This window comes from Heterodontus francisci, chromosome 15 (assembly GCF_036365525.1).
Source record: "Heterodontus francisci isolate sHetFra1 chromosome 15, sHetFra1.hap1, whole genome shotgun sequence".
NCBI lineage: Eukaryota > Metazoa > Chordata > Chondrichthyes > Heterodontiformes > Heterodontidae > Heterodontus > Heterodontus francisci.
Window position 1 is genome coordinate 63,833,432 of NC_090385.1, and position 14,808 is coordinate 63,848,239.

A 14,808-nucleotide genomic window follows, 5' to 3' on the forward strand; every position below is an offset into this window, starting at 1 on the left:
AAAAAGCACACCATTTAAAAAAAAACAAGATTTTTCTCATTCGCAGCTCACAGCAGGCTAATTTTCAATTCCTGGAGGGGGTGGCAACCTAAAGTAGCGTAAAGTGGAAAACCTAGAATCGTTGAAAAGAAAGCAATTGCTATTACTAGGAGACCATGATCTTCCCGAATATCCAACCAGTTTCTCACTTGTGCCCGTATTGAGGCAAACAAGGGGTGCAGTGCGCAGCCGCGCCGTGACCTCTAACCCGCAGCCTCCTTGCGCGTTGCATTGTGGGGAGTGGTCCTTTTCCTGCAGCTACAGAAATGGTGAGGATTTAAGTGCTGGAGTTCGCGGGCCGAATCAGACAACATCCACTTCACAAAGCAGAGAAACTTGATCAATTTTACCCCAATCCCTTTCCAAATGGACGAGAAATCGGGCTCCAGCCGAATTTGTGCGAAGTGAACTGAAGTTTTTTAGATGTTTTAGTATCAAGTGTGGCGGGGCTGATGAGCGAGTGCTGGGGTAAAGCGGCAGCCATTGCTGCCTGGGCCAGAGAGCACTCCCGTCACCGAGGCTCAGGGACTAGGCCCCCTCTCCCCTCGCCTCGTTATAGGCTGGCGCTGATTTAAGTATTCAGTGAAGTTACTGGAACGTTCCATTTGTTAACCTGCCTTCTTCACTGTCGGCGATGTAGTCCCAAGGCTGGCCCGTGTCATCAGCGGGCTGGAGTTTCAGGTTAACGCCAGGACTCCTTCCCTGAAATAGGCGAGGGAATCGGGGAGGAAGCTGCTGGTGTTGGCCGGGATGTTAAACCACGAAATTTGGGTCAAGCATCTGGACAGAGGAGGATTGGGAATTTCGGCTGCAGTCACAAACTAAACGGTTTTTCTTATTAATACAGGCCCGAGGTCCAAAGAAGCACCTGAAGCGCCTAGCGGCACCCCGGCACTGGATGCTGGATAAACTGACGGGGGTCTTTGTAAGTATCTCCCAGCATCAAATGAATATTAGTATTTCATCGTCTCCGTGATAGTGTAGATTGAGTTTGGATGTGGTGGGGTTTTGTAGCTCTTGGATTGCTCATTTTAATACAGTTGGAAGATGACCATTGTGATTACAGAAACTTTTGTGTTCTGGTGAATGGAGTGTGGGTATTCAGAGTTCTACATACCTGGTTGTAAATTTCGCAGCCTCGTAGCTGCCTTGCCAGCTGTTATCAATGACCTAGTATATTTAGTGGTTGAGGGACTGTTGATCAGATAAGGTTAATACCTTTTTAATTTTCTCATTCCAGCTTTAAACAGCCTACATTTTTAACATTCTGGTTGTATGCTGCTCAGTTTACAGGTAGATTGTGATTGAGTTAACAGGGAATAATCTTTTATCTATTACCCCATTGAATTTGGTGGTTTTTAAAAACTTATAAATGTGCATTTGAAATTTGAGGAATTTTTGTGATAGTGTTCCACCTGCCTCAAAGTTAGCATGGGTCAGAAAATGGGTATCGATTTGCTATGTATTCCTATAGTTGCTTTTTAAAGGACGTGTCATAGTTTTGTCATCTGCTGTTCTCAGCTGTCAGGTTTTTGGATTTTACTATCTGATTGCCCAGAGTGAAGATCTAGGTCGGTCCTTTCCAAATTGGCTGAGTTTTGACAGCTGGAGATTGGCATAATTACTAAACAAATTGGTGGACCTGTTTCTCTGGCTTATAGGAAGAGAAGGAAGGAAGATGAGAAATGAAAGTGCCATGAGACAAATGTTTCAAGTAAAACTGAAGTAGATAATGCAGTTTGTTGGCAAAAGTACTGTTACTGAGAATATTCTACACTTATAAAACATTTTTTCTGAATAAGTGAATATACTGTCCCTATGAATATTTGGAAATTCTGTTGGTGCATTGTGTGCTGAATATGTAAACTATTTTTCATTGTTAGGCTCCACGTCCATCTACTGGACCCCACAAGCTCCGGGAGTGCCTCCCCCTCATCATTTTCCTCAGAAATCGCCTGAAGTATGCTCTGACTGGTGATGAGGTAAAGAAGATCTGTATGCAGAGATTCATCAAAATTGATGGCAAAGTTCGCACAGACATCACTTACCCAACTGGATTCATGGGTAAATATGGAGTTTCCTTAATTGCAATTTTAGAAAGATCTTTGAAGCTCAATATCCCTTATGTGCTTTGAATTGAATATTGGCTTCGCTATATTGATTTCAGTTCCTAACTGGAATAACATGGAGATATTGCTGTGCCGTTTCTTGGAAAACTACATAGACCTATTTCCTGATGCCAAACTGGGTGTATTTAGAAAGGTGCTTGGTTGATTCCGTTCAAATTCACACCAGATAAGTGATAGGAGAGAATGATCTCATGAAGCAGATGGCATATGTGGAGGGAGGGAATTCCCAGTGAATTAAATTCTATGGTTCTGGCACTGTCTTATGTTAGTAAACTGCCAGATGCTGTCGTTACTGCAGCCTCGCAAAGTATGACCACTTGTTTGGTTGATAAACCGTTTGAGTTCAGCAGGATAGACCTTTGTGTGTGTCTGCACGCTATGTATTGTGCCTTAATTTATGAATTTGTACACAATGTGTTTATTTACAGATGTGATCAGCATTGATAAGACAAGTGAACATTTCCGTCTGATCTATGACACCAAAGGCCGTTTTGCTGTGCACCGAATTACAGCTGAGGAGGCCAAGGTAATTGCTGCAACATGGACTCTAATGCATCTTAGTTCATAGGACATGTCTCTGTTTCTGCTTCAGTTGGCCTCTTAGGGCGAGGTGCTCAAGAGAAACCTGAATATTTATTTCTGCCGCTTTTTCTCTGTTTAAAGAACTTAGTGCCCCTGCCTCTATTTGTGTGTATTTGATTGTGACTAGAATGTTTGTCGTATGCAATGGAAGATACATTTTTTGACAAAGCTTTGCATGACTTCCTGGGGTCCTGAAAGTCTAGATCAGTGCTTATGGATGTGAGTTAAGCTACTTAGTGTTGTGTGGAGGAGTGAAGCCCAACTCCTCCTGTCTCCTGGCGGGTGAGAAACTTGGACTGCTGACATGTCTTGCATAAGTTGAAAGCTTGAGTAGCTATTCGCATTATTCTTGGCTGGTGGTGAGGTTGGCATCAAAGGTGTAGGCTTGGCAGTATTTGGAATGCCACTTGTGATAGCTTTTGTAATAGCTTAGTAATTCTACTGAAAGTTTTGTATGTTTTGAGTTTAGTTGCACTGTGGTATCTTCCAATGAATGGTACTGACTGATTAGAGATGGCTAGCAATTATATTTTGTTTCCTTTTTTAGTATTGGTTCACCAAGTGTGGTCTGCAAACAAATTGTCATTAAATCACAGAAATGTTCAGTGGGTCAGGCAGCAACTGCTGAGTTTTTCCAGCACTTTTTTTTTGTCAGATTTCCAACATCTTCAGTATTTTGCTTTGATCCAGTGTCATTAAATCAGAGTACGAATAGGCCGTATGTCCTCTTGAGCCTGCTCCACCGTTCAGTAAGACCATGGCAGATCTACTTCAACCCCACCTCGCGCTGTCCCCATAATCCCTTGATTCCCTCTGGGTCAAAAATCTTAGCGATTTCAGCCTTGAATGAACTCAATGAATGAGCATCCACATCTTTTCTGGGGTAGAGAACTCCAAAGATTCACAACTTTTGAGTGAAGAAATTTCTTCTCGTCTCGGTCCTAAATGGTTGGCCTCTTATCCTGAGATTATACCCCCCGCCCCCATCGTTCTAGACTCACCAGGTAGGGGAAACAGCCTTTTTTCATTCTTTCATAGGATGTGGGTGTGCTGGCAAGGCCAGCATTTGTTGCCTGTCTAGATGTTCTTGAGAAGGTGGTGGTGAGCTGCAGGATGTGCTGCAGCTGCAGTGCTGTTAGGGAGTTCCAGGATTTTGATCCCATGACAGTGAAGGAACATGATATAGTCAGTTAGGATGGTGTGCAGCTTGGCAGGTAACGTGCAGGTGGTGGTGGTGTTCCCGTGTGTTTGCTGTCCTTGTACTTCTAGCTTGAAGAGATTGCGGATTTGGGAGGTGCTGTTGAAAGAGGCATGGTGAGTTGCTGCAGTGCATCTTTCCTATAGTACACACTGCTGCCACTGTGCTTCGGTGGTGGTGGATGGAGCTGATCAAGGGGGCAGCTTTGTCCTGGATGGTGTCGAGCTATCTGAGTGGTGCTGGAGCCGCATTCATCCAGGCAAGTGGAGGGTATTCCATCACACTCCTGACTTGTGCTTTGTAGATGGTGGACAGACTTTGGGGCGTCGGGACATGAGTTACTCATCACAAGAGTTCCCAGTCTCTGATTTGCTCTTGTAGTCACAGTATTTAATCGGCTGGTCCAGTTCAGTTTCTGGCCAATGGTAACCCTCCAGGATGTTGATAGCGGGGGATTCAGTGATGGTAATGCCATTGAATGTCAAGGGGATGTAGTTAAATTCTCTTTTGTTGGAAATGGTCATTGCCTGGCACTAGTGTGGCATGAATGTTACTTGCCACTTATTAGCCCAAGCCTGAATGGTGTCCAGATCTTGCTGCATATTGGTTCAGGTGGCTTCGGTATCTGAGGAGTTGCGAATAGTACTGAACGCTCTGCAATCATCAGTGAACATCCCCACTTCTGACGTTGTGATGGAAGGAAGGTCATTGATGAAGCAGCTGAAGATAATTGGGCCTGGGACACTACCCTGAGGGACTCCTGCAGTGATGTCCTGGGACTGTGATTATTGGCCTCCAAAAACCACAACCAGCTTCCTTTATACTAGGTATGGCTCTGACCAGTTTTCCCCCGATTCCCATTGACTTCAATTTTGCCGGAGCTCCTTGATGCCACACTCGGTCAAATGTTGCCTTGATGTCGAGGACAGCCACTCTCTTTTTAGTTCAGTTCTTTTGTCCATGTTTGGACCAAGGCTGTATTGAGATCACGAGCCGAGTGGCCAAGGCGGATCCCAAACTGAGCATTAGTGAGCAGTTTATTGCATTGTAAGTGTCACTTGATAACTTCCATCACTTTGCTGAAGATTGAGAGGAGGCTGATGGGACGATAATTGGCTGGATTGGATGTGTACTGCTTTTTGTGGACTCTAAGCATTTACCTTGTCAAGCCCTCGTAGAATCTTTTAAGTTTCAATGAGATCACCTCTCGTATTTTTAAATTCCAAAGATTATAGGCCTATTCTATTCAATCTGTCGTAATAAGAGAGATTGAACCATTGTTTGTGTCTGTTGCTGCTACTGAAACTATATAGGTTTAGAGATTGCTTTATAATATTTGTTACTTTATGGCCTAGTTCACTGGGCATGCAGGAGTAAGTACAGTAATGTGTTATGGATTTCTCAAGTTTATTATCAAGCGATAATTGAGCAAAAAACTCTAATTTAAATAAACTGATAAATCAATAATACATAAATGTGTAAAACATCGAATGTTTGTTTCATCTAGAAGTTATACCATTTACTTTAAGTTCTTGCACCTCCTCTATTCGTATTCTGGAGGATAGATTGCTTTGGTGCTTATAGGCTTCCGTCATTACGATTGTTTTGAAGTGCAGCCCAGGAACACTCCCAAATCCCATTGTCTGCCAGGCTAGATGTATCTGCCTTCTGTTTTATGGTACCCTGGTAAAAGTATAGGAGCTGGCCATTTGCCATGGAAGATTGCAGGTGCAGGCTTGTGTTTGCCACTTAACCACAGGTGCTACTGTGTACTGCTGCACTGTTTTGTCAGTTCCATTTTCTAATTTGGAAAAATTGTTTAAACTACTGTGTTGGGGCACGTATTATAGTGTGTAGGCAGGAGTGAATTGGGTTCAATAAGGTGAGGTGTGGATCTTTATTGTAGGGGTAGTCATGTTGCTCTTTCTCTCTCCTGCCCCCCCCCTGCAATTCTCCTCACCCATATCTTATGCAAGTAAACACTTTGAAGGACTAATGTAGGATAAGGTGATGACCTCATACTTCAGTACGTGAAAGATACTTAACTGCAGTCATGTTCCTGTTTGGAAGTGGCAATATTTTCTGAGATAAGGTTACAGGGCACAGTAGTCAGATGCCACAAATAGGGGCATTTTAAAAGGTTTTAGACAGTGTCAAGAGTGAATTCAGTTTCATTTGTTTCCCAGTATAAGCTGTGCAAGGTGAGGAAGATTCGAGTGGGCACCAAAGGAATCCCTCACCTGGTTACACATGATGCACGAACCATTCGCTACCCGGATCCTCTGATTAAGGTCAATGACACCGTGCAAATTGATCTGGATACTGGCAAGATCACAGACTTCATCAAGTTTGACACAGGTATTTGTGTTGTTAAGACTCTAAATTGGACAATATCCTTATTGGGTTTTGAGACATTTATGATCAATATGTTTCCAGGCCTATGCTTCTGCTCATTTAGGGGAAGGGTGGTAAGGTGGAAATTGGATCCAGATGTCTGCATGACAGGACACAAATTCAGCTGAAGAGTCTTTAATGGGAAAGGGGGATTAGAGAGGTCAGTGCAATCGGACAATAGACAGTGGCAGAGAATTTTAAAAGTAAAATCAATGTTCTGGTAAATTAGATCCCTGTGCGATTTTTTTTTTTTCTCCTCTGTTGAAGCTATGTGTAATTAATTCTATGTTCCAGATAAAGAGTGAATTTTTGCTTTTAAGTTACAAATTAAGACATTTGCGGAGTGAGAAACTGCAAGTGAAACTAAGCTTAACTTTTAATTTTAAATACTCCACATTTCAACAATGGGTTTTTTTCTTACAGTAACTGAAACGTGGAATAGGTGCAATTCATCTCCCAGCCTCTCTTGCACTTGAGTTTTGCACAAGTACAGTAATTATTCTATACTTAGCTGCTGAATCCGGGCATCAGTGGATACAGAATTATTATAATTAATCAGTTGTTCCATCTAACTAGTCACAGCTGACTTTTGTTTATATGGTTACATGCATTTAAGAGGAACCTGGATAAATACATGAGCATGAAAGAAATAGAAAGTTATGCTGATGGGGTTAGATGAAGTTGGGTAGGAGGAAACTTGTGAAATGTAAACTCTTGGCATGGACCAGTTGGGCCAAATGAACTGTTTCTGTATTGTACATTCGAAGCAACAACATGTGGCTTGGTTTTCGTATTTCACTTAGTGACGACGAATACCAATTGTGCCTTTATGTGCCAACTACCTAGATACGTGTAGTGAGATTCAGGGGTCGACTGGGTAACCTTGTCTGAGGGAGGTGGAATAAGAGAGTTGCTCAGTTTAAACCTCTCGACAAATATGTTGAACATCATAAATGGATAAATGATCAATCTTGAACACTAAGGTTACTTCTTATGTGGCTATCTTTTAGAATTTGTGTCCTGACTTTCTGGTTTTAAACTGGTAAGCAGTGCAGGCACGTATATCCCACAATCAAACTACAGTTAGTATAAGGACCACAAGGAATCATGTCCCTGCCCCTCAAGGACCTGACTTCAAGTTTTACCTCAGACGTGGCTCTTAATTAATTCTCAATAATCTCTGCTAAGCACTTTGATTTGTTAGAGAATCTCCATCCAAATACAGTGGCAGCAGGCAAAGCATTTGTATAGATGACTTCTTGATCTAAGCATGTAAATGGCTTGTTTTTGAGGTGTACCTGTAAACCGGGCAGCAATGTATATTTCCTTAGACTTTCAGTCTGTCTCCCACGCTAAGGAATTGAGCTTGTGTCCTGCATTAAGTGGGTGCCTCCTTTTCAATCTTCAGCTCTGTGACATACTGAAAGAGAGAAGAAAATTAAAGCTGATTGCAATCCTGCGCTTGCCTGATGTTCCCACGCATAGATTTTCTAACGGGAGCAGTGAATAGATATCAGGAACACGCACTGTATCTGGTTTCCTCTCCCTAGCCTTATTCTTGAGGATATGTATCTCCTGCTCTCTCTTCAGCTGTAGATTAGCAAATTAATATCCACTTAAATTTTTAATCAGGCCATGATAGTCTGGGAGCTTTTTTTTCTTTATTCATTCTTGAAATGAGTGTCGCTGGCAAGGCCAGCATTTATTGCCCATCCCTAATTATCCTTGAACTGAGTGGCTTACTAGGCTATTTCAGAGGGGAGGTAAGTCACCCACATTGCTGTAGGATATTAGTGAACCAGCTGGGTTTTTATGACATTCCGGTAGTTCCATGATCATTATTAATGAGTAGCATTTTATTCCAGATTTATTAATTAAATTTAAATTCCTCCAGCTGTTGTGGAATTTGAGCTCATGTCTCTGGAGCATCTGTCCGGGCCTCTGGATTACTAGTCCTGTAACATTACCACTGTGCTACTATTTACTGTGGGGTACAGGAATGTGGGAAGTTAACTTTCACAGTGTTGATACTGTGGATGCAGAAAGTTGTTTATGATGTGCCTGGGTTACTTTATATTTAAAAAAAAAATCCTGAGTGAGTAATAAAGGATATATATTTAGTTCATAAGAGTTGTTCCTAAATGCCTGTAACCCCTTAATCTGTTATCACTTATTTCTTTGCCCATGCAGGTAACCTGTGCATGGTGATAGGAGGTGCTAACTTGGGTCGTATTGGAGTGATCACTAATCGGGAGAGACACCCTGGCTCTTTTGATGTTGTTCATGTAAAGGATGCTAATGGTAACAGCTTCGCTACCAGGCTTTCCAACATTTTTGTTATTGGAAAGGTGAGTATGAATTCTGGTGCCATTGGAAAGCAAATTTTTTTAAAATCTAGTTGGCTATACAATTGTGGCTTAGTTAATCAGAAGTAGCCCTGCTTTACCAGGATAGCTCTGGGTTGAAGGACACTGCAGCATTGTTATAAGCCTGTTAATTCTTTGGGTGTGTACACTGACTTGCAAAATTTATACAAAGCTTCATTGTACAGTGGTATAGATTCTACTGTTCAATGCCGAAGTTTGTTTGGCTGTGATAGAGCTTCAGTAGTATGTCAGCTGTGACTCAATGGTATCACTCGCACCTTTGAATCAGAAGGTTGTGTGTTCAAACCCTATTGCAGAGATTTAAACATATGGCATTTCAATGCAGTACTCATCTGGGGTGAACAAAAAAAAAATCCCATGGCAGTATTTGAAGAGGAGCTCCCGGTTCTCCTGGTGTTCTGACTGACATTTGTCCTTCGGCTGATATCACTAAAACAAATTAATTGGTCTCTTGCTGTTTGTGGAACCTTCCTTTACGCAATATTTCTGCACATTACAACAGTGATTAATGCTTCAGAATTTCTTCACTGGTGGTAAAATGCTTTGGGACATCCTGTGGATGTGAAAGGCACTATATGAAATGCAAATTTTTCTATTTGAAAGCTTGATTGGTAGTTGAGATTTAATTCAGATAGTTACGTTCTGGTTGTTTGCTGTATTCTGGCTCATTCCCTTTGAGAAATTATGTACATGTGGATTTTATGAGCATGTTAGTGACTTGTGAAGTAAAAGTGGCTTTTTGAAGAAGATTGAATCGTCCCATCAGAATCTATTGTGAAAGTGGATTAATTCAGCATTACCCTGTATAGTTAATCAAAACTTCCTAATACAATCTTTTGTTTGTAGCAACTTGTTAGGGATTTGTAGAGATAAAATGTGCCATTAGAAGTTTCCAGAATCAACTGGTCACAATATAGCTGAATCTCGTGGCTTTCCAGGCAAGGCAGAGGTGGAGCAGAGGCCATGATTAAAACTTATAAAGCTGCCATGATTATTGGGGTCATGCTGTTTATAATTGAGCCAAAGGTTGTAGAAAAACATGTTATACATATTATGTATTGACTTTTCTTCCACCACTTTAATCAACTTTCTTTGTTCCCAGGGTAATAAGCCATGGGTTTCCCTGCCTCGTGGAAAAGGTATCCGTCTCACCATTGCTGAAGAGAGAGACAAGAGGCTGGCTGCAAAACAGAGTAGCAGCTAAATATCTGAGAACTGTACAGTGGTCGCACCACTCCCTCACAAATCTGAAAAATTAAAAACTTACTTTATATACATTGTTGTGTCTAGTTTTTGTTCCGTTTTCTTTGCTGCTCTGGTACAAAAAATGCTATCAGTAATATGCCCTGCGTGTGCGTCCGAGGCACACGCTTTGACTTTGCAGAATAGGGACTGTAATGCTGATACAACATTGTAGAATGGTGTTTTTAATAAAAATACCCAATTATAAAATTGACATTGATAAATGGAAGAAACAAAATCACTGGGGAAATGTGGCAGAATTGTGCAATGCTATCATTGTAGCACATAAAATGCAGTAGATTTTATAATTATGAACCTGCAAGAAATGGGTGCAGTGTTGAACACCTCTAATAAATCTCCCCTTAACCTCTCCTCTAAGGAGAACATTCCCACTTTCTCCTAGTTGCCCAAAAACATGGCTGCATTAATCCCTCCAGCCCTCACCCCTTATCTGAACTCAGAAGTGTGAGTGCTGCATATTCTCTGCACTCTGAGCTGTTGGGGGGAGATGGTGGTGCAGTGGTAATGCTGCTGGAATAGTAATTCAGAGGCCCAGGTTAATGCCTTGGCGCCATGGGTTTCAATCCCACCATGACAGCTGGTGGAATTTAAATTTAATAAATTACATTATAAATCTGGAATTGAAAGCTAGTCTCAGTAATGGTGCCATGAAACTATGGTCAATTGTAAAAGCCCATCTGGTTCACTAGTGTCCTTCAGGGAAGGAAATCTGCCATCCCTATCTGGTCTGCCCCAGATGTAACTCCAGACCCACAGAAATGTGGTTGATTGTTAACTGCCCTCTGAAATAGCCTAGCAAGCTTCTCAGTTCAAGGGCAATTGAGGATGGGTAACAAATGATGGCTTTGCCAGTGACACCCGCATCCCATGAAAGAATAATTTAAAAAGGGTGTAAGTGTAAACCCAGCAACTACAGACCAGTTTAACCTTGGTGGTGGGAATGCTTTTAGAATTGATAATCTGGTGTGGAGTTTGCAAGTTCTCCCTGTGTCTGTGTGGGTTTTCTCCAGGGGCACCGGTTTCCTCCCACAAGCCAAAAAAAGACTTGCAGGTTGGTAGGTAAACTGGCCATTATAAATTGCCCCTAGTATAGGTAGGTGGTAGGGAAATATAGGGACAGGTGGGGATGTGGTAGGAATATGGGATTAGTGTAGGATTAGTATAAATGGGTGGTTGATGGTTGGCACAGACTCGGTGGGCCGAAGGGCCTGTTTCAGAGCTGTATCTCTAAATTAAACTAAACTAAAATTAATGCTCACTTGGGGCAAGTGTAGATTAATTAAAGAAAGACAGCCCGGAGGTAAATCATGTTCAACTAGATTGAGTGTTTTTGATGAGGGTAATGTGGTTGATGTGGTGTAAATGGACTTCCAAAAGGCATTTGATAAAGTGCTATATACAGGCTTGCCAACAAAGTTGACACCAAGGAAATAAAAGGGACAGTGCAGCATTGATATGAAGTTAGCTGAGTGAAAGGAAACAGTAGTGGTGAATTATTGTTTTTCTGGATTGGAGGAAGGTATACAATGGTGTTCCCTGGGGTTGGTACTAGGACTGCTACATTATGATCTGTATTCATGACTGAAACTTTGGTGTACAGGGCGCAATTTCCATATTTGCAGATGACACACTTGGAAAATACTATGAACTGTGAAGAGGATACTGATAGACTTCAGGAGGCCGTAGACAGGCTGGTGAAATGGGTGATAAGTGACAGATTAAATTTAATGCAGTGAAGCGATACATCTTGGTAGGAAAAACAAGGAGAGGCAATAAACATTATGGGGTACAAATGTAAAGGGGCTGCAGGAATAGAGATCTGGGGGTATATGTGCACAAATGGTTGAAGGTGGCAGGGCAGGTTGAGAAAGTGGTGAAAAACGCACATAGGATCCTGCACTTTATAAATAAAGACATGGAGAGTAAAGGCAAGGAGGTTATGATGAACTTCTATAAAACACTAGTTTGGCCTCATCTGGGGTATTGTGCCCAATTCTGGGCAGCACGCTAGGGAAGGATATGAAAGCTTCAGAGAGGGTACAGAAAAGATTTGAGAGAATGTTTCTGGGGATGAGGGACTTCAGTTATGTGGATAGATTGGAGAAGCTGGGGTTCTCCTTAGAGAAGATTGATAGAGTGTGTTCAAAATTATGAGGGGTCTAGACAGTAGAAAGAAAGTGTTACCATTGGATGAGGGGTCGAGAACTAGAGGACATAGATTGGTCACAAAGTGGTCAACTAACCAGACCCAGCCATACAATTCACAGGTTGTCACTGAAGGACTTGGATAAAGGGAAGACTGGTGCATCCACATCATCAAGACTATCATGAGCAAAGCTGAGGAGGTTCTGAAGAAGTGCACTTTGTGGTAAAGATTGCACCCATGGAGTTCGAATTGAAAGGGAACTCCTTGAAGAAAGGAGCTGAAAACCTACCTGAGGAACTTCAGAGTTGTGAAGAACAGTGTGATTGTAATTGTCATATATGCTGGATGGTCTGCCCAGTGAAACTGAGACCCATCTCTGTTGTATCTGATAGTTAAGGTGTAATATATATATTTATCGACCGTGATCCATCTGTTGCTTCATGTTTATGTTGGTTTTGGTTTGAGTGCTAAAGTAAAAGTTATAAAAGTGAAATCTTGTCTGGTTTCCTAAATTGGAGTCAATCGGGAGATTCGGTTCTTTTTGTTTATTGGTGGTCTCCTTGGGGATCATAACACATTGGGGGCTTTTCTGGGATCAGATCATCTATGATTAGGAGATAAAATGGGTTCATTGGAATTTTCCTGAGTTTAAACAAACAAAATTTCACATTTACTTTGGCGGTGTTCAGTGAGAAATCAACATGAGTACCATCAATGTACAGGAATTTGTTAGGAGGGAAGATTTGACTCAGTATATTGCAACAGTTGTAACAAGTTGATTTGGTTGCGATATTGGCACACATGAGGATTAGTGTAAGCCCAGGGGCTAGGAAAGTGGAGATAATCCAAGAATTAGATCCTCACTTGAAGCTGAAGAAAGGAAAGGATGTTTCTGCTAGTATTGAAAGACAACTAGCCAAAATTGAGTTAGAGAAGATATAATTGGAAAGAGAAGGTTGAGAAAGAAAGAAACAAAGACAATGTGAGGTGAGAAAACATGAATCCGAACGAGAGGGGTTAGAATTGGATAAGGAAGAGAAAGAAAAACAAGAAAAATAAATTCAAAAATTGGCATTAGACCACGAAGTGAAAATGGAAAGGCTCAAAGCCAGTGGATGTGCATCAGGAGTGAAAATTGAGGGTGACCCAGATGAAGCTCCTCGTTGTTTTGATTTGGCAAGGAATATACATTTGGCACCTAAATTTAGTGAAGAGGGAGTAGAAATGTACATTGTGTCATTTGAGAAAATTGTCATGAATCTGGAGTGGCCTAAATCATCTGGACCAATGCTCCTACAGAGTGTTTTCGTAGGGAAAGCTTTGAATGTGTACTCATCTCTTTCAGATTAACATTCACGGCACTACGACAGAGTAAAGACTGCAGTTCTCAATGCCTTTGAGTTGGTTCCAGAGGCCTACAGAGAAAAAAATTAGGAATTTAAAAAAGAAACGGCCAGATATATATGGAATCTCTTAGGGAGAAGGAATTGGTACTTGATAGGTGATATAGATCAATGAAGATGGTACAAGATTTTGAGATCATTAGGGAAGTAATTCTGATGGAAGAATACAAAAATAGTGTCCCTTCAGGAATAAGGTTCCACCTAGAAGAACATAAGGTTGGTAGAATAAGGGAAGCTGCAGTAATGGCAGATGATTATGAATTGACACACAAAAGCAGTAGTTACAAGCCCAAGTTTGGAAACTTTCAGAGAAGTTGGAGAGATAGGAAGTTTGTTAACGAAAAGAGATCTGGTTCTATTGAGAAAGATGGCAAAAGCAAAGAGACAGAAACGCCTCAGGCGAGTAAAAGAGAAGGCCAGGAGGAAAAGTTTGGTTCGAGGGGAACGACATGCTATTTCTGTCATATTAAAGGACATGTGAAAGATGAGTATGGGAAGTGGAAAACAAGCCCGTTGCATGTGTGCAGTTGAAGGGTGTTTCCACAGGAGTTACTGTCCCAGTGGGTGACATTCATGTCAAGCAAGTAGTTTTTCCCACGTTCACTGATAAGAGTGAATTAGATTGCAGAGAACTATAGAAATTTTCTGTTGGAGGGTGAAGTATCCCTGCAGTCATCTGGTGAAGCATCCTTAGAGATACAGAGGTGGCACAGTCACTAATGTTGGCAGGTGACATGAAATTCTTCCCCAGTAGTTTGCTGAATTCAAAAGTGTTAATCCAAGGGATAGACAGAACCTTTCCTTTATATAGGGTTAATTTAAACTCTGACTAAGTCACTGGTCCTGTTACTGTTGGGGTTGTTCCTAGTTTGCCAATTGAGGGGGTAGATTTTCTGCTAGGAAATGACTTGGCTGGGGCTAAGGTAGTGGCACCTCTAGTAGCTTCAGATACACCATTTGAAGTGGCTGGAACTTAGGTTTTGCAGGAAGGATTTCCTGGAATATTCCCACTCTGTTATGACTAGATCCCAGGCTCATCGGGTTAAACAAGATGAGATGGATTCAATTATTGTGGAAGACCTTTTGGGTGTTTGGTTTGCTGAGATTTTATTAAAGAATTTAAATGGGGATGTTGATGATAAAGGCTCCAAGGCTAACAATGATGAATTGTTCAGCAAATCCTCTTTGATTGAAGCACAACAAGCAGACCCTGACTTAAGAAGCTTGTCTCTGACAGTGTGTTCTGAAGCACAGGTTGAAAAGGTCC

General features: G+C 41.6%; 1 protein-coding gene across 1 annotated transcript; it reads left to right on the forward strand.

Moving 5' to 3' along the window:
* Window positions 1-796: 796 nt before the first annotated feature.
* Window positions 797-10,004, forward strand: rps4x (ribosomal protein S4 X-linked; the record flags this gene model as incomplete). The annotated part of the gene is made up of 6 exons (XM_068047005.1): window positions 797-964; window positions 1,923-2,103; window positions 2,597-2,694; window positions 6,135-6,306; window positions 8,533-8,690; window positions 9,832-10,004. Coding segments are annotated over 6 exons (879 nt in total), but the record flags the coding sequence as incomplete, so codon positions are not given.
* Window positions 10,005-14,808: the final 4,804 nt, after the last annotated feature.